The 18,889-nt window shown below is 64.2% G+C and overlaps 1 protein-coding gene across 1 annotated transcript; it reads left to right on the forward strand.

Moving 5' to 3' along the window:
- Nucleotides 1-4,676: 4,676 nt before the first annotated feature.
- Nucleotides 4,677-13,306, forward strand: LOC308051053 (uncharacterized protein; the record flags this gene model as incomplete). The annotated part of the gene is made up of 8 exons (XM_080361329.1): nucleotides 4,677-4,843; nucleotides 4,917-5,963; nucleotides 8,844-9,013; nucleotides 10,114-10,434; nucleotides 10,514-10,780; nucleotides 10,854-11,129; nucleotides 12,119-12,361; nucleotides 13,104-13,306. 8 exons carry the CDS (start codon nucleotides 4,677-4,679, stop codon nucleotides 13,304-13,306), a joined length of 2,694 nt encoding a protein of 897 aa, XP_080217455.1.
- Nucleotides 13,307-18,889: the final 5,583 nt, after the last annotated feature.

Raw genomic sequence — 18,889 nt, forward strand, 5'->3', positions numbered from 1 at the left:
GGTGCGGCTGTTGCGTCGTCGCTTTGTGCTGGGGGGTGATGCCACCGCCCTTTGTGACCCCCCCCCCCCTGTTTTTACAGCCCCTTTTGTGCCCCCCCCTCCCCTATTTTTCAGCCCCCCCGTATTTTAAGTCTCCTTGTAGCCCCCCCCATATTCACAGCCCTCTTGTACCCACCCATTTTCAGTCCCTTTGCAGCCCCCCCATTTACAGCCCCTTTGTGACCCCCCCATTTTTACAGCCCCTTTGTGACCCCCCCATTTTTACAGCCCCTTTACAGCCCCCCATCATTTTGATCCCTTTCCAGCCCCCCCATTTCCAGCCCCTTTGTGCCCCCCCCATTTTCACTCCCTTTGCAGCCCCCCATAATTTTGGTCACTTCCCAGCCCCGCCATTTCCAGCCCCATTGTGACCCCCCCATTTTTCCAGCTCCTTTATGCCCCCCCCATTTTCAGTCCTTTGCAGCCCCCATAATTTTGGTCACTTCCCAGCCCCGCCATTTCCAGCCCTATTGTGACCCCCCCATTTTCACTCCCTTTGCAGCCCCCATAATTTTGGTCCCTTGTGACCCCCCCATTTTTACAGCCCCTTTTGTACCCCCCATTTTCAGTCCCTTTGCAGCCCCCCATAATTTTGGTCCCTTTCCAGCCCCCCCATTTCCAGCCCGTTTGTGCCCCCCCAATTTTCAGCCCCTTCCCAGCCCCCCCATTTCCAGCCCCTTTTGTGCCCCCCCCTATTTTTCAGCCCCCCCATATTTTAAGTCTCCTTGTAGACCCCCGTATTCACAGCCCTCTTGTACCCCCCCATTTTCAGTCCCTTTGCAGCCCCCCATAATTTTGGTCCCTTTGTGACCCCCCCATTTTTACGGCCCCTTTACAGCCCCCCCATCATTTTGATCCCTTTCCAGCCCCCCCATTTCCAGCCCCATTGTGCCCCCCCCATTTTCACCATCCCTTTGCCACCCCCATATTAACTCCCCTTGTAGCCCCCCCATATTCCCAGTCCCCCTGCCCCCCCAAATCACAGGACCCATCGGGGGGTGACCGGGCTTTTTGGGGACACTCGGGGCGGGGGGGGCAGGTCCGTGTCCCCCATTTTGGGGGGGTTTTCCCGGTTTTTCCCAGTTTCGGGCTCCGGAGCGGGAAAATCCCGCGGCGTGGCCGCTTCCTGTGGGCGTTAACGAGCCGCCCTCGTTAGCGGGACAGACGGACATGGGGGGGGACATGGGGGGGGGACCCGTGTGGCTGAGCCAAGTGCCGGCGGGGTCAGGGCCACCGGGGCGGCCACCGAGTGCCGGGGAAGAGGCTCAAGGGCTGCGGTGTCACCGGAGCCACCGCGGTGGCCTTGGCGGGGGGGGGTGGTGGCACGTGGGCCTGTCCAATGGGGGGGGCGGTTGTGTCTTGTCCGTCTGTCCCCCGTGTCCCCCCATCCGTCACCATGTCCCCTGTGTCCCCCTGTCTCTGCCAGTCTGTCCCCATGTCCCTGGTGTCCCCAAGGCCCCCCAATCTGTCCCCAGGTCCCCCCATTGATCCCCATGTCCCTGTCCCCCCATCCATCCCCATGTCCCCCATGTCCCTGTCCCCCCATCTCTGCCAATCTGTCCCCATGTCCCCCGTGTCCCCCCCATCTCTGCCAGTCCGTCCCCATGTCCCTGGTGTCCCCAAGGCCCCCCCGTCTGTCCCCAGGTCCCCCCATTGATCCCCATGTCCCTGTCCCCCCATCTCTGCCAATCTGTCCCCGTGTCCCCCCATCCATCCCCATGTCCCCCATGTCCCTGTCCCCCAGGTCCCCCATCTGTCCCCATGTCCCTCCATCCATCCCCATGTCCCTGGTGTCCCCCAGGTCCCCCCATCTGTCACCATGTCCCTCGTGTCCCCCATCCATCCCCATGTCCCCCATGTCCCTGTCCCCCATCTCTGCCAGTCCATCTCCATGTCCCCTGTGTCCCCCCATCTGTCCCCATGTCCCCCATTGATCCCCATGTCTGCCAATCCGTCCTCAGTGTCCCCAAGGCCCCCCATCCATCCCCGGGTCCCCCCATTGATCCCCATGTCCCTGTCCCCTCATCTCTACCCATCCGTCCATCCCCATGTCCCCTGTGTCCCCGCATCCGTCCCCATGTCCCCCATGTCCCTGTCCCCTGTGTCCCCCCCACGTCCCCTCCCTCTGCTGAGCCAGCACAGGGGCAGGAAGCACCTTTGTCCCTCTCTGGTGACACCGGGGCCACCAAAGGTCCCCAGCGCCATAACCGGTTCCTGCGGGAGCCCACGGGCGTCCCGGCGCTGCCACCACGGGGACAGGGGACAAACCCAACAATGGGGGGGTGGCGGCACAGCCGTGGGGACGGGGACACAGCCCGGGGGACACACGGACACCGCGTCGTGGCGTTTTGGTGACAGCACCCGAACGTCCCCCATGGCACGGTGGGACACGGCCACCACCATGGGACACTTTGGTGACACCGAGGAACCTCAGTCTTGGGACAGCGGCGATGCGGCCACCACGATGTGACATTTGGTGACACTGAGGAACCTCAGCGGCGACACAGACGCCAGGATGTGACATTTTGGTGACAAAACCCGCTCGGCGCGGTTCCCATCGCATCACGGGGGCAGAAGTGAAACTCGTGGCCGCGAGACGCCGCGTTTCTTCCCCTCCCCCCCACCCCCAACCACGGCGGCAGCGCCGGGGCCACCGTGGGGGGGGGGGGACATGTGGTGACAAGCAGTGTCGGTGTCACCCTCCGGACGCCGCGGCAGGAAAAGCCAGCGCCGGGAAGCCGGGGGCGGGCGGTTGGCAAAGGGAACCGGTGGCATCCTGGCTGGGTCGCCAACGTGGGCAGGGACGCGGGGGCCCGGGGGGGACACGCGGAGGTGGGTTGTCCCCAAGCCGCGGTTCCTGGGGGTGACCGATGGTCACGCGTCCCCACGGGGACGGTCCCCACCCTGAGTGACCCCCTGACCCCCCTTGGCTTGGGCCACATTGGTATGGGGACACTGCGGGGGATGAGGACTTGGGTGGGGACGGGGACACGTAGGGGGGACAGGGACATGGGTGGGGACGGGGACACGTGGGGGGGATGAGGACATGGGTGGGGACGGGACCCCCTTGGGAATGGGGAAAGAATGGGACACTTGGGGGGACAGGGACATGAATGGGGTCGGGACCCCCTTGGGAATGGGGACAGAATGGGGGCACTTGGGGGGACAGGGACATGAGTGGGGTCCGGACCCCATTGGAATGGGGACAGAATGGGGGCACTTGGGGGGACAGGGACACGGATGGGGATGGGACCCCACTGGGAATGGGGACAGAATGAGGGCACTCGGGGGGACAGGGACATGAGTGGGGACGGGACCCCCTTGGCAATGGGGACACTAGGGGGGGACAGGGATGTGAATGGGGACACTTGGGGGGACAAGGGACACGGGTGGGGACGGGACCCCCTTGGGAATGGGGACACTGCGGGGGACAGGGATGTGAATGGGGACACTGCGAGGGACAAGGGACACGGGTGGGGACGGGACCCCCTTGGGAATGGGGACACTGCGGGGGACAAGGGGACACGGATGGGGATGGGACCCCCTTGGGAATGGGGACACTGGGGGGACAAGGGACACGGATGGGGATGGACCCCTTGGGAATGGGGACACTGGGGGGCACACACGGGAATGGGGACAGAATGGGGACACCTAGGGGGAAAAGGGACACGGGTGGGGACGGGACTCCCTTGGGAATGGTGACACTGCGGGGGACAGGGATGTGAATGGGGACACTGGGGGGGACAGGGACATGGGTGGGGATGGGACCCCGTTGGGAATGGGGACAGAATGGGAACACCTGGGGGACAGGGACACGGGTGGGGACGGGACCCCCTTGGGAATGGGGACACTGGGGGGGACAAGGACATGGGTGGGGATGGGACCCCGTTGGGAATGGGGACAGAATGGGGACACTTGGGGGGACAGGGACACTGGGGGGGACAGGGATGTGAATGGGGACCCTGGAGGGGACAAGGGACACGGGTGGGGACGGGACCCCGTTGGGCGTGGGGACACGGGGGACAAGGACAGTGGGGGGACACGGGACCCTGTTGTGCAGGGGGACACAATGGGGACACAACACAGGGACAAAGACACGGGTGGGGACAGGACCCCCGGGTTGGGGACAAGACCCCCCCCCCCAGGGCTGGGGACACACCACATGGGGACAGGACCCGAGGGGACACGCTGGTGTCCCCAAGCTCCTGTCACTGTCCCTTGTCCCCCCCCCAGCCCCCAGTTCCCACCACCCAAAAAACTTCCCCTCGCGTCAAAACTCAAGTGAAAACCAGAAGAGGAAGATGCGTTTTGGTGTCGCCGCCCCCGGATCACGCCGCTGGGGGGGGTGGGAGGTGCTGTCACACCCCCCTCCCCCACCCCCCCCCCACCCCGGGTTGGGGACACAGAGCGGGGGACCCTCCGGTCACCTCCCAGCCGGTGGCACCGGGCGCTGACCCCGCCGGGGCAGGAGAATCACCCCACCCGGGGCAATAACGCGGAGCTGCCCCATAGCGGGGGCAGCAGGGCCGGTGTGGGGCGGGACCCCCTGCGCCCCCCCCGCCGGTCCAGGGGTCGCTGCTGCCCGGGGAAACCCGGCCCCAAAGTCCCCGCGGCACCGGAATTCCCCCGGGGCCGGGATGGGAGGGGCCGGGCTCTTAAAACACCGCCCGGGGCGGGACCAGCCGACCCGCGGACACACGGACGGACGGACGGACACACGGACGGAGCGTGCGGTGCGCGCCGAGCGGGTGAGCGCGGGATTGGACCGAGCGGACTCGGGGATCGAACCCCCGGAGATCGGACCGTGCGGACCCGGGGATCGAACGGAGCGGACTCGGGGATCGAACCGAGCGGACTCGGGGATCGAACCCCGGGAGATCGGACCGAGCGGACCCGGGTGATCGGACCGAGCGGACCCGGGGATCGAACGGAGCGGACCCGGGGAGATCGAACGGGGTGGACTCGGGGATCGAACCCCGGAAGATCGAACGGAGCGGAGCCGGGGATCGAACGGAGCGGACTCGGGGATCGAACCCCTGGAGATCGAACGGAGCGGACCCGGGAGATCGAACGGGGTGGACTCGGGGATCGAACCCCGGAAGATCGAACGGAGCGGAGCCGGGGATCGAACGGAGCGGAGCCGGGAGATCGAACGGAGCGGACCCGGGAGAACGAACCGAGCGGACCCAGGGATCGAACCCCGGGAGATCGAACGGAGCGGACCCGGAAGATCGGACCGAGCGGACCCGGGGATCGAACGGAGCGGACTCGGGGATCGAACCCCGGGAGATCGGACCGAGCGGAGCCGGGAGATCGGACCGAGCGGATGCGGGGATAGAACCGAGCGGATCCGGGGATAGAACCGAGCGGGTCCGGGAGAACGAACGGAGCGGACCCGGGGATCGAACGGAGCGGACCCGGGGATCGAACCCCGGGAAATCGGACCGAGCGGAGCCGGGGATCGGACCTGGGAGATTGAACCGAGCGGTCCCGGTGCTCACGGGAGAGACTGAACCGACCGACCTCGGGGAATCTGAACGGATCCATCCCGGTGCGCCCGGGCACCCTGAACCGACCGACCCCGGGGAACCCGAACCGACCGACCCCGGGGAACCCGAACCGACCGACCCGGGGGAGCCCCAACCGACCGACCCGGGGAACAGGAACCGACCGGCCCCGGGGAACAGGAACCGACCGACCCCGGGGAACAGGAACCGACCGACCCCGGGGAGCAGGAACCGACCGACCCCGGGGGAGCAGGAACCGACCGACCCCGGGGAGCAGGAACCGACCGACCCCGGGAAACGGGAACCGACCGACCCGACGAGCCCGACCGGCCCCGTCCCGGTGCTCCCGACCCCCCCAGCGCCCCATGGACCCCGCGGTGCTGCCGCTGCTCCTGTGCGCCCTGGGGGCCACCGCAGGTGAGGGGACACGGGGCTGGGGGTGACACCGAGTGGGTGGGGGGGGGCGGAATCTGGGGACCCCCCCGGGGTGTGTCCCCAGCGCTGAGCAGCTGTCACGGTGTTGGTGGCATCGCGGTGTCCCTGCGTGAACATGTCACTGTGAGCGCGAGTGGGTGCTGCCTGTGTCACGAGGGGGGGGACATGCGTGTCCCCGTCTGTCCCCCATATGAGCATGGATGTGTCACCGTGTGTGCTGCCTGTGTCACGGGTGGGGGGACACGCGTGTCCCTCTCTGTCCCCCATATGAGCATGAATGTGTCACCGTGTGTGCTACCGGTGTCACGGGTGGGGGGACACGCGTGTCCCTCTCTGTCCCCCATATGAGCATGAATGTGTCACCGTGTGTGCTACCGGTGTCACAGGTGGGGGGACACGCGTGTCCCCGTCTGTCCCCCATATGAGCATGAACATGTTACTGTGTGTGCTGCCAGTGTCACGGGTGGGGGGACACGCGTGTCCCCATATGAGCGTGACCGTGTCAGTGGGGCGCGGGGGGGTGGGAGGCTGGGTTGGGGGTCCCAGCCCCACGGCGCCCCCCCCCGTCCCCCCCGTGTCCTGGCGCGGGGCCCCCGGGGCGTCTTGCGAAACTCCTGGATGTGATTGTTCCCTTCCTGGCACCGACGGCCATTCCAGGAAAGGGCCCGATCCTGCCCATGGCTGGGGGGGGCGGGGCGGGATCACGGACCCACGCGGGGAATTCCCCACCCAAAGGTGCCGCTGAGTCACCACGGGGGGGTCCCGGGACCATTGAGACCCACGGGAGCCCACAGACACCCGAGAGCCCTGAGACCCCTGGGATCCCCAGGACCCCCAAGACCCTTGAGATCCCCATGACCCCCAGGACCCCCATGAACCCCCAGACCCCTGGATCCCCAGGACCCCCAGGACCCTTGAGATCCCCAGGACCCCCAGGACCCCCAGGACCAGGTCCCCTTGACTTTTCCCCCCATATTGGGGACAATCTCAGGGGTCCCCTTGACTTCCCCCCCATATTGAGGACGATCTCAGGGGTCTCCTTGGCTTCCCCCCCATATTGAGGACGATCTCAGGGGTCTCCTTGGCTTCCCCCCCATATTGGGGAGGAGCTCTGGGGTCCCCTTGACTTTTCCCCCCCCATATTGGGGACGATCTAAGGGGTCCCCTTGCCTTTCCCCCCCATGTTGGGGACGATCTCAGGGTCCCCTTGACTTCCCCCCATATTGGGGACAATCTCAGGGGTCCCCTTGACTTCCCCCCATATTGGGGATGATCCCATGGTCCCCTTGACTCCCCCCCATATTGGGGACAATCTCAGGGTCCCCTTGCCTTCCCCCCATATTGGGAATGAATTCAGGGGTCCCCTTGCCTTTCCCCCCATATTGGGGACAATCTGAGGGTCCCCATGACTTTCCCCCCATATTGGGGATGATCTCAGGGTCCCCTTGACTCCCCCCCATATTGGTGATGATCCCATGGTCCCCATGACTCCCCCCATATTGGGGACAATCTCAGGGTCCCCTTGCCTTCCCCCCCATATTGGGGATGATCCCATGGTCCCCATGACTCCCCCCCCATATTGGGGATGATCCCATTGTCCCCATGACTCCCCCCCATATTGGGGGTGATCCCATGGTCCCCTTGCCTTCTCCCCATATTGGGGACAATCTCAGGGTCCCCTTGACTTCCCCCCCATATTGGAGATGATCCCATGGTCCCCTTGCCTTCCCCCCCATATTGGGGACAATCTCAGGGTCCTCTTGAGTCCCCCCCATATTGGGGATGATCCCATGGTCCCCATGACTTTCCCCCCCATACTGGGGACGATCTCAGGGGTCCCCTTGCCTTCCCCCCATATTGGGGATGATCCCATGGTCCCCTTGACTTCCTCCCATATTGGGGATGATCCCATTGTCCCCATGACTCCCCCCCATATTGAGGACAATCTCAGGGGTCCCCTTGCCTTCCCCCCCATATTGGGGATGATCCCATGGTCCCCTTGACTTCCCCCCCACATTGGGGACAATCTCAGGGTCCCCTTGACTTCCCCCCCATATTGGGGATGATCCCATTGTCCCCATGACTCCCCCCCATATTGGGGACAATCTCAGGGGTCCCCTTGCCTTCCCCCCCATATTGGTGATGATTCCATGGTCCCCATGACTCCCCCCCATATTGGGGATGATCCCATGGTCCCCTTGACTTCCCCCCATATTGGGGATGATCCCATGGTCCCCATGACTCCCCCCCATATTGGGGATGATCCCATGATCCCCTTGACTTCCCCCCCATATTGGGGACAATCTCAGGGTCCCCTTGCCTTCCCCCCATATTGGGGGTGATCCCATGGTCCCCTTGACTCCCCCCCATATTGGGGACAATCTCAGGGTCCCCTTGCCTTCCCCCCATATTGGGGGTGATCCCATGGTCCCCTTGCCTTTCCCCCCTTATTGGGGATGAGCTTTGGGGTATCCTTGCCTTTGCCCCCGATATTGGGGACAATCTCAGGGTCCCCTTGCCTTTCCCTCCATATTGGGGACAATCTCAGGGTCCCCATGACTCCCCCCCATATTGGGGATGATCCCATGGTCCCCATGACTCCCCCCCCATATTGGGGGTGATCCCATGGTCCCCATGACTCCCCCCCATATTGGGGGTGATCCCATGGTCCCCTTGCCTTCCCCCCCATATTGGGGGTGATCCCATGGTCCCCTTGCCTTCCCCCCCATATTGGGGGTGATCCCATGGTCCCCTTGCCTTCCCCCCATATTGGGGACAATCTCAGGGGTCCCCTTGCCTTCCCCCCCCCACACTGTGGATGTGGTGAATGCGGGGGTCCCCTGACCCCCCGTTTCCCGGCAGGGCGGGCGGGCGCCTCGTGGGCGCTGTGGGTGGAGCCGGCGGCGCCGCTGGTGCGGTTCGGGGGCTCGCTGGTGCTGACGCTGCGCAGCTCGTGCCGCGAGCCCAACGGCACCGGCAACGTGGAGACGGTGGCGCTGAAGCGGCTGCTGAAGGCGGCGCCGCAGGAGACGGTGGTGGAGCTGCTCAACGTCACCGAGTGGAACTCCAGCGTCCTGTGCTACTACCAGTGCCGCCACCGCGGAGACAGGAAGGTGGTGACCACCAAACTCACCGTCTACCGTGAGCACCGCTCGGGCACGGCGCCGCGGGGGAGGCGTGGGAATGGGGTCAGCACCGGTGTGGGGGGAGGCGTGGGGACCCCGAGATTGTCCCCAATATGGGGGGAAAGGCAAGGGGACCATGGGATCATCCCCAATATGGGGGGGAAGTCAAGGGGACCATGGGATCATCTCCAATATGGGAGGGAAGTCATGGGGACCCTGAGATCATCACCAGTGTGGGGGGAGGCATGGGGACCATGGGGTCAGCACCAATATGGGGGGGAGTCATGGGGACCCTGGGATTGTCCCCAATATGGGGGGAAAGGCAAGGGGACCATGGGATCATCCTCACTATGGGGGGGAAGTCATGGGGACCCTGAGATCATCACCAGTATGGGGGGAGGCGTGGGGACATGGGGTCAGCACCAATATGGAGGGAGGCGTGGGGACATGGGGTCAGCACCAATATGGGGGGAGGCGTGGGGACATGGGGTCAGCACCGGTGTGGGGGGAGGCGTGGGGACATGGGGTCAGTACCAGTGTGGGGGGAGGCGTGGGGACCCCTGAGATTGTCCCCAATATGGGGGGAGTCAAGGGGACCCCAAGATCATCACCAGTATGAGGGGAGTCATGGGGACCATGGGATCATCACCAATATGGGGGGAAGTCAAGGGGACCCTGAGATCGTCCCCAATATGGGGGGGAGTCATGGGGACCCTGGGATCAGCACCAGTATGGGGGGAGGCGTGGGGACCCTGAGATTGTCCCCAATATGGGGGGGAGTCATGGGGACCCTGAGCTCATCCCCAATATGGGGGGAAAGTCAAGGGGCCCCCGAGATCATCACCAATATGGGAGGAACATCATGGGGACCATGGGATCATCCCCAAAATGGGGGGGAAGTCATGGGGACCCCAGAGCTCATCCCCAATATGGAGGGAAAGCCAAGGGCACCCCAGAGCCGCCCTCCCCCCCCACCCTCATTCACCCCCCCCGGTGCCTTTCCCCAGGTGCTCCGGACCCTCCGGTGCTGGAGCCGGTGCCGGCGCTGCCGGTCGGCGCCACCCACGACCTGTCGTGCGCGGTGTCGGGCGCGGCGCCGCTGCGGCTGCTGACGGTGACGCTGCGCCGCGGCGCCGAGACGCTGCGCGCCGAGAGCTTCGCGCGGCACGCGGGCGACGAGCCGCAGACCGTGCGGGTGACGCACCGGCTGAGCGCGCGCCGCGGCGACCACGGCCACAACCTCACCTGCCACGCCGTGCTCGACCTGTCCCCCTACAACCACCGGCGCTTCACCAGCACCTCCGACCCGCAACAACTGTCCGTTTACGGTGAGTCCGCACCGGTATATTCACGGTGTTTATGCCGCGCGGCAACCGGCTCATAGCGGGTGTTTCTACGCGGTGATAGAGTTCCCGGAGGATCCGGTGATGGAGCCGCAGATCTACCTGGAGACCGGCGAAGCGGCCAACGCCAGTTGCACCGTCACCGGCGTCTTCCCGGCGCCGCGGTTCCAGCTGGCGCTCGCCAACCGCCCGCTGCCGTTCGCCATCAGCCGGGACGGCCACCGCGCCACCGCCGAGCTGGTCCCCAGCCAAACGGGCACGTTCGCCCTGGTTTGCAACGTGAGCGTGGGACCCGTGCAGCGGTGGACGGAGGCGACCGTGCACGTCTACCGTGAGTAACGGCGGCGCCGGCGAAGATGCGGGGTCGGTTTGGTGCCGCGGCGTCACCGCCTTGTCGCCCACAGGTTTCCCCGCGCCGCAGCTGGATGTGCGCAGCGCCAGCGTGCGGGCCGGCACGGCGCTGAGCGGGCGCTGCGTTCTGGCGCCCGGTCACTCGTCGGAGATCCGGCTGCGCGTCCGCGCCGGGCGCCGCGTGCTGGCAGAATGGGGCCCGGCGCCGCTGGCCTTCGGCGTGCCGGCGAGCGAGGAGGATGATGGGCTGGAGCTGCGGTGCGACGCCAAACTCCCCGTGGGCGGCAAAGCGCCCAAGAGCAGCGCGCCCGTGCGGCTCAACGTCACCGGTGAGAGCGCGGCGGCCGCGGGGGACGATTCCATCGATGTATCGATGGTCAATATGTTCATCAATGACTCGGATGAGGGAATAGAGGGACTGTCACCCACTTTGCTGGTGACGCCGAACTGGGTGATGCCGGAGGCTGCGGTGCCACCCGGAGACATGGAGAGTGGGGTGGGGAGAAGTGAATGAAATAGAACAAGCGTAGAATGTTGTAACTGAGCTTAATCATATAGAATAAGGGTAGAGTGTTGTAACGGCAGGACAACCCCAGGTTCCGGTGTAGGTTGGGAACGACCTGTTGGAGAGCGGTGAAAAGGGAGCTGGGGGTCCTGGGGACAGCAGGATGAGCATGGGAAAAGGGTTTAGTTCAGATACTGTCAGGATATGCTTGGGGAACATATATAAATATATATATATAATATATAGAGCCATAGCACCCTGAGAACGCCTCATCTCGTCTGACCTGGGAAGCTAAGCAGGGTCGGGCCCGGTTAGTGCTTGGATGGGAGACCAATGGGACCTGGGGGGGATTAGAAGGGGGTGGTCAGTAGGTCAGAGAGGTTCTCCTGCCCCTCTGCTCTGCCCTTTAGTTCAGATACTATCAGGATATACTTGGGGAACATGTATATATACACATATATATAACATATACAGCCATAGCACCCTGAGAACACCCCATCTTGTCTGATCTGGGAAGCTAAGCAGGGTCGGGCCCGGTCAGTGCTTGGATGGGAGACCAGCTGGGAACAGCGGGTGCTGTGGGCTGAGCCAGCACTGGGCCCTTGTGGCCAGGAAGCCAATGGGACCTGGGGGGGATTAGAAGGGGGTGCTCAGTAGGTCAGAGAGGTTCTCCTGCCCCTCTGCTCTGCCCTGGGGAGGCCACACCTGGAATAGTGTGTCACATCCGGAATAGTGTGTCCAGTTGTGGCCCCTCAGTTCAAGTTCAAGGCCAGGGCCACGTTCCTGTGTAACCTCAGCCGGGTGTTCCCGCAGCCCCTCCCCGCATGGACAACGAGAGCTGCCCCCCCCAGCAGAACTGGACGGAGGGGCAGGATGAGACCCTGCGGTGCTGGGCGCGGGGGAACCCCCGCCCTGAGGTGACGTGCACCAAGGAGGGGGAGCCGTTCGCCCCCGGGGTGCCGCAGCCGGTCACCCGCGCCCACGCCGGCATCTACCGCTGCCGCGCCACCAACCCACTGGGGACAGACAGCCGGGATGTCACCGTGGCGGTGGACGGTGAGTGGGGACGGGGGGTCTGGGGGTCACAGGGGTCTTGGCATCCTTGGGGGTCCCAGGGGTCTGGGTGCTCTTGGGGGTCCTGAGGGTCATGGGGATCTCAGGGGTCCTGGAGGTCTTGGGGTCCTTGGGGGTCCCAGGGGTCTGGTTGCTCATGGGGGTCATGGGGATCATGAGGGTCTCAGGGGTCCTGGGGGTCTTGAGGGTCATGGGGATCTCAAGGGTTTTGGGGATTCCAGGGGTCTGGGGGGTCTTGGGGGTCCTGAGGGTCTCAGGGGTCTTGGGTGCTCATGGGGGTCCTGAGGGTCATGGGGATCTCAAGGGTCTTGGGGGTCCTGATGCTCTTGGGGATCCCAGGGGTCTGGGTGGTCTTGGGGGTCTCAGGACTCCTGTGGGTCTCGGGGCTCCTGATGCTCTTGGAGGTCCCAGGGGTCTGGGTGCTCATGGGGGTCCTGAGGGTCATGGGGATCTCAAGGGTCTTGGGGGTCCTGAGGGTCATGGGGATCTCAAGGGTCTTGGGGGTCCTGGGGGGTCTTGGGGTCCTGAGGGTCTCAGGGGTCTTGGGTGCTCATGGGGGTCCTGAGGGTCATGGGGATCTCAAGGGTCTTGGGGCTCCTGATGCTCTTGGGGATCCCAGGGATCTGGGTGCTCTTGGTGGTCCTATGACCTTTTGGGTTCAATTTGGGGGGGTCCCATGCATTCCCCTGACCCTCCCCCTCACCTTTCCCGCTCTCTCCATCAGCCTACGACCCCAACGTGCTGCCGTGGGTGCTGGCGGCGCTGGTGGGGGCTGCCCTGCTGGCGGCCGCCGGGGTGGGCTACGGCATCTACTACCGGCAGAAGAAGATCCGGCACTACCGGCTGCGGCAGCGGCAGGAGCTGGAGCGGCTGCGCTCGGAGGCGCCGGCCGCGCTCAACGGCTCGGCGCGCGAGGCTCAAGCGTAACCGGGGGGAGCCCACGGCACCGGGTGGGCGGCGGGGGGCCGGCAGCCCCCTGCCCATCCAACTCACCGCCTCTCGGTGACATTGGGGACCGAATGGTGGCCGCGGTGGCGAGCTGGTGGTTGGTGGTGGAGGTGGCGGCTCCCATGGGGATGCGGTTGAGATGATGGTGACGGGGAGGTGTTGACCTTGGCGCACAACTGGGACTCGAACCCGCAACTCCTGATTGATCGGGGTGCCTGCTGAGAATGGGACGTGGGGACGCAGCGCAGCCGGGACTCGAACCTGCAACTCCTGATTGATCGCGGCGCCCGCTGGGAATGGGACGCGGGGACTCAGCGCAGCCGGGACTCGAACCCGCAGTCCCCGAGTGACGAGGCCACGTCCCCACACAGGGCCGCTTGCGCACCTGCCGCAGGTGGGACTCGAACCCACGATCTCCAGTTTACGGGGCCAGCGCTGCGAAGCTCCGTTTCTCACCGAGCTTTGTCCCCTGGGAGACGCGGAGCCGGCGTTGGGGTGACACCAGGATTTGGGGGCCCCAAAAGGAGATGAACCCCGGGGTTTCGGTGCTGGGGGGGCCATAGTCCCCTTGCACGGTGACACCAGAATGGGGGACCCCAAAGGAGCTGAACCCCGGGGTTTCGGTGCCGGGGGGGCCATAGTCCCCTTGTACGGTGACACCAGGATGGGGGACCCCAAAGGAGCCGAACCCCGGGGTTTCGGTGCCGGGGGGGGCACCGCGGAGCTGGAAGACGGTGTCACCATAAGTCTCTGCAATAAAAGCCGTTGGCGGCAGCTGCACCACAACCCGCTGCTTTTATTTTGCCTACTTATGGTTTTCTTTCCCTTTTTGTGCGTTTTTGCTTGTTTTGGCTTTTTTCTGCTTTGTTTTTTTGCCAGTTTGATTTTCCTTTTGAGGTCTTATGGCTTCTTTTTCCTTCCTACTCTTTTTTTTTCGGGGTTTAATTGCTTTTTTAATTTAGTTTTTGGCTTTATTTCGGCCCAGCGCAACCGGGACTCGAACCCTCAACCCCCGGTTGACGCGGCCGCTTCCCCACCAGGGCCCCTTGCGCACCTGCCGCAGGTGGGACTCGAACCCTCGACCTGCGGTTTCCGGGGCCAGCGCTGCCTATGGGAGGCACCCGAGACCCTCGTCACCCCCAGTGACCCCCCTGGGGGGTCCCCAACCCTGGTTTTGAGATCCGGGGCTCAGTTAGGGGGGGGTCCCCAGGATTTGGGGGGAGTCCTTGGAGTCTGGGGGGTCCCCAGGATTTGGGGGGGGCCCTGGGAGGGGGAGCTGGGTGGGCCCTGGAATTTTGGGGGCGCCCTGGGGTTTGGGGGGGTCCTGGGAGGGTCTGGTGGGGTGTGCTCCAGGGAATGAGAGGAAGGGTCTCGGGGGTCCCCGGGGTTTGGGGGGGGACCCTGGGAGGGGGAAGTGGGGTCTGGGGGGGTCCCCGAGGTTTGGGGGGGCCCTGGGGTTTGGGGGGGGGGGCTCTGGTGTGGGGGGGGGTCCAGGAAATAGGGGGGCGCGTTTGGGGGGGTCCCTGAGGTTTTGGGGGGGCTGCGTGGAGGCTTTGGCGGGGGAGAAGCGGGTTTGGGGAGGCGTGGTCAGCGGGCAAGGGGCGTGGTCTTGGAGAGATGGGCGTGGCTTAGTGAAGGGGAGCTGGCTCATTGGGTGTTTGGGGTGGGCGTGGCCAGAGAGTGGGCGGAGCCGACGCGGGGTGGGGTGGCGGGGGCGGGAATGGGTGAGTGGCGGGGAAAAATCACGTGGCGGCTCGAACCGGGCACTTCCGGGGCGCCGAAAAGCGCTTCCGGGGCGCCATGGGGCCCAGGGTGGCGGTGAGAGGACGGGGCCGGTAACGGGGAGGGGGGGGGAACACACACGTTGTCATGGTGACGCGGGGGGGTGGGGATAGGGGGGGTGCTCTGAGGTCCCGTTTCCGGGGGAGGTTTCGTGCCTGGGGGTCCCAGTTCGGGGGAGGGGTCCCAGTTTGGGGGGGGGTGTCGCAGGTTGGGGGGGGGGGTCCCTATTTGGGGGGAGGGGTCCCAGTTCGAGGGAGGAGTCCCAGTTTAGGGGGGGGGGGTCCTATTTTGGGGGGGGGGGTTGTCGCAGGTTGGGAGAGGGTCCCAGTTTGGGGGAGGGTCCCAGTTTAGGGGGGGGTCCCAGTTTGGGGGGGGGTGTCGCAGGTTGGGGGGGGGTCCCAGGTTGGGAGGGGGGTCCCAGTTTGTGGGGGGGGTCCCAGTTTGGGGGGGGGTCCCGGGTTGGAGGGGTGTGTCCCAGGTTGGGGGGGGGGGTCCCAGTTTAGGAGGGGGGGTCCCAGTTTGGGGGGGGGGTCCCAGTTTGAGGGGGGGGGGGTGTCCCAGGTTGGGGGGGGGGGGGGGGTCCCAGGTTGTGGGGGGAGTCCCAGTTTGGGAGGGGGGGGTCCCAGGTTGGGGGGGGGGTCCCAGTTCGGGGGAGGGGTCCCAGTTTGGGAGGGGGGTCCCAGGTTGGGGGGGGTCCCAGTTTTGGGGGAGGGGGACCCAGGTTGTGGGGGGAGTCCCAGTTTGGAGGGGGGTGTCGCAGGTTGGGGGGGGGGTTCCCAGTTTGGGAGGGGGGGTCCCAGTTTGGGGGGGTGGTCCAGTTCGGGGGGAGGGGTCCCAGTTTGGGAGGGGGGTCCCAGGTTGTGTGTGGGGGGGTCCCAATTTGAGGGGGGGGGTGTCCCAGGTTAGGGGGGGTCCCAGTTTGGGGAGTTCCCAGTTCGGGAGGAGGGATCCCAGTTTGGGGGGGGGGGGTGTCCCAGTTCAGAGGGAGGGGTCCCAGTTTGGGGGGGGTCCCAGTTTGGGGGGGGTCCCAGTTTGGGAGGGGCCTGGGGGCTTCTCAGTCCCCACATTATGAGGATGGGGGGGGGGGTCTGATTTTGGGGGTCGCAATTTGGGGAGGTTCAGGGTTGGTTTTGGGGGGGGGGGTCTTGGTTTTGGGGGGGGGTCCCGGTTTGGAAGGGAGGGGGTGTCTTGGTTTTGGGGGGGGGATCCCGGTTTGGTGGGGGATGGTGTCATGGTTTTAGGTGGGGGGGTCCGGTTTTGGGGGGGGGGTGTCTTGTTTTGGGGTGGGGAGTCCCGGTTTGGGGGGTGTCTTGGTTTTGGGGGGGATCCCGGTTTGGTGGGGGATGGTGTCATGGTTTTAGGTGGGGGCGTCCGGTTTTGGGGGGGGGGTGTCTTGGTTTGGGGTGGGGAGTCCCGGTTTGGGGGGGTGTCTTGGTTTTGAGGGGGGGGGTCCCGGTTTGAGGGGGGGGTGTCTTGGCTTTGGGGGGGGGGGGTCCCGGTTTGAGGAGGGGGGTGTCTTGGTTTTGGGGGGGTCTCCCGGTTTTGGGGAGGGGGTGTCTTGGTTTTGGGGGGTTCCCGGGGGTCTCTCTGACCCGCCCCCCCCCCCAGCGCGCCCTTTTCCGGGCCTGGGGGGCCGCCCCCCCCCCCGCTCCGCAGCCTCCACCGCTCGACCCCCACCCGCGCCCCGCCCCCCCTCATCCCCATCGTGGTGGAGCAGACGGTGAGTTTGGGGGTGTACCCCCCCCCACAAAAGGGCCCTGGGCCCCCCCGTTTGGGGGGCAGTTTCTAAGTTTGGGGAGGGGGGGGTTTATCAATTTGGGGGGTGGTTAATGAGTTCGGGGGGGGGATTTATCAGTTTGGGGGGTGGGTTAATGAGTTCGGGGGGGGGGTATCAGTTGGGGGGTGGATTATCAATTCAGGGGCTGGTTTATCAGTTGGGGGGGTGGCTTCCCAGTTTTTGGGGTGGTTTATCTATCCAGGGGGTGGTTTATCGATCTGGGGGGGTGGTTTATCAGTTTTTGGAGTGGCTTGTTGGTTGTTGGGGGGCGTGGCTTGTCGGTTGTTGGGGGGCGTGGCTTGTCGGTTGTTGGGGGGCGTGGCTTGTCGGTTGTTGGGGCGTGGCTTATCGGTTGTTGGGGGTGTGGTTTATCAGTTGTTGGGGGTGTGGCTTATTGATCTGGGTGTGGTTTATTGGTTCAGGGGAAGGTCAGTTCTCACTCGGGGGGTCCCGGTAGTAGGGGAGGGGGGGTGTGGGATGTGGGACCCCCCCAAACCTCCCCCTCCCTCCCCATTTCCCCCCCCCAGGGCCGCGGCGAACGCGCCTACGACATTTACTCCCGGCTGCTCCGCGAGCGAATCGTCTGCGTCATGGGGCCGGTGGGTGCTGGGGGGGGACACCCCGATTTCAGTGACCCCCCCACACCCTTTGGGACCCCCCCTCTCATCACTGGGACCCCCCCCAGATCGATGACAGCCTGGCCAGCTTGGTGATCGCGCAGCTGCTGTTCCTACAGTCGGAGAGCAACTCCAAACCCATCCACATGTACATCAACAGCCCCGGTGAGATGGGGGGGTCACTGTCACCTTTAGGGGGGTCACTGTCACCTCGGGGGGGGGGCTACGCTCACCGGGGGGTCCCAAACCCCCTCCCCACAAACCGCCCTTTGTCCCTTATACCCCCTCTCCATCCCCCCATTTTATTTCACAAAGGTGTGGTTTATTGGTTCGAGGCGGGGTGGGGGTGGGGTATCGGTTCGGGGGGGGGGAGGGGGGGGTTTATCAGTTCAGGGGGTGGTTTATCAGTTCAGGATGGGGGTTATGAATTCAGGGGGTTGTTTATTGGTTTTGGGGGTGGTTTATCAATTCTAGGGGGTGGTTTATCAGTTCAGGGGGGTGGTTTATCAGTTCAGGGGGGTGGTTTATCAGATCAGGGGATGGTTTATCAGTTCAAGGGATGGTTTATCAGTTCAAGGGAGGGTTATCAATTTGGGGGTGGTTTGTCAGTTCAAGGGATGGTTTATCAGTTTGGGGGGGGGTGTGATATCAATTCAGGGGGTGGTTTTCAGTTCGGGGGGGTAGTTTATCAATTCAGGGGGTGGTTTATTGGTTCGGGGGGTGGTTTATCAATTCAGGGGGTGGTTTATCAGTTTGGGGGGGTGGTTTATCAATTCAGGGGGTGGTTTATCAGTTATGGTTTATCAGTTTGGGGGGTGGTTTATCAGTTCGGGGGGTGGTTTATCAGTGATGGTTTATTGGTTCGGGGGCTGGTTTATTGGTTCAGGGGCTGGTTTATCAATTCAGGGGGTAGTTTATCAGTGATGGTTTATTGGTTCGGGGGCTGGTTTATCAGTTCAGGGGCTGGTTTATCAGTTCAGGTGGTGGTTTATCAGTTTGGGGGCTGGTTTATTGGTTCGGGGGCTGGTTTATCAGTTTGGGGGATGGTTTATCAGTTTGGGGGATGGTTTATCAGTGATGGTTTATCAGGTCTAGGGGCTGGTTTATCAGTTCGGGGGGTGGTTTATCAGTGATGGTTTATCAGTTCGGGGGGTGGTTTATCAGTTCAGGGGGTGGTTTATCAGGGCTGGTTTATCGGCTCTAGGGGGCTGGTTTATCAGTTCGGGGGGTGGTTTATCAATTCGGGGGATGGTTTATCAGTTCAGGGGATGGTTTATCAGTTCGGGGGGTGGTTTATCAGTTCAGGGGAGGGTTATCAATTCGGGGTGGTTTGTCAGTTCAAGGGATGGTTTATCAGTTTGGGGGGGTGGTTTATCAGTTCGGGGG

The sequence above is a fragment of the Nesoenas mayeri genome (genome assembly GCF_963082525.1).
Source record: "Nesoenas mayeri genome assembly, chromosome: 31".
In the NCBI taxonomy this organism is placed as follows: Eukaryota; Metazoa; Chordata; class Aves; order Columbiformes; family Columbidae; genus Nesoenas; species Nesoenas mayeri.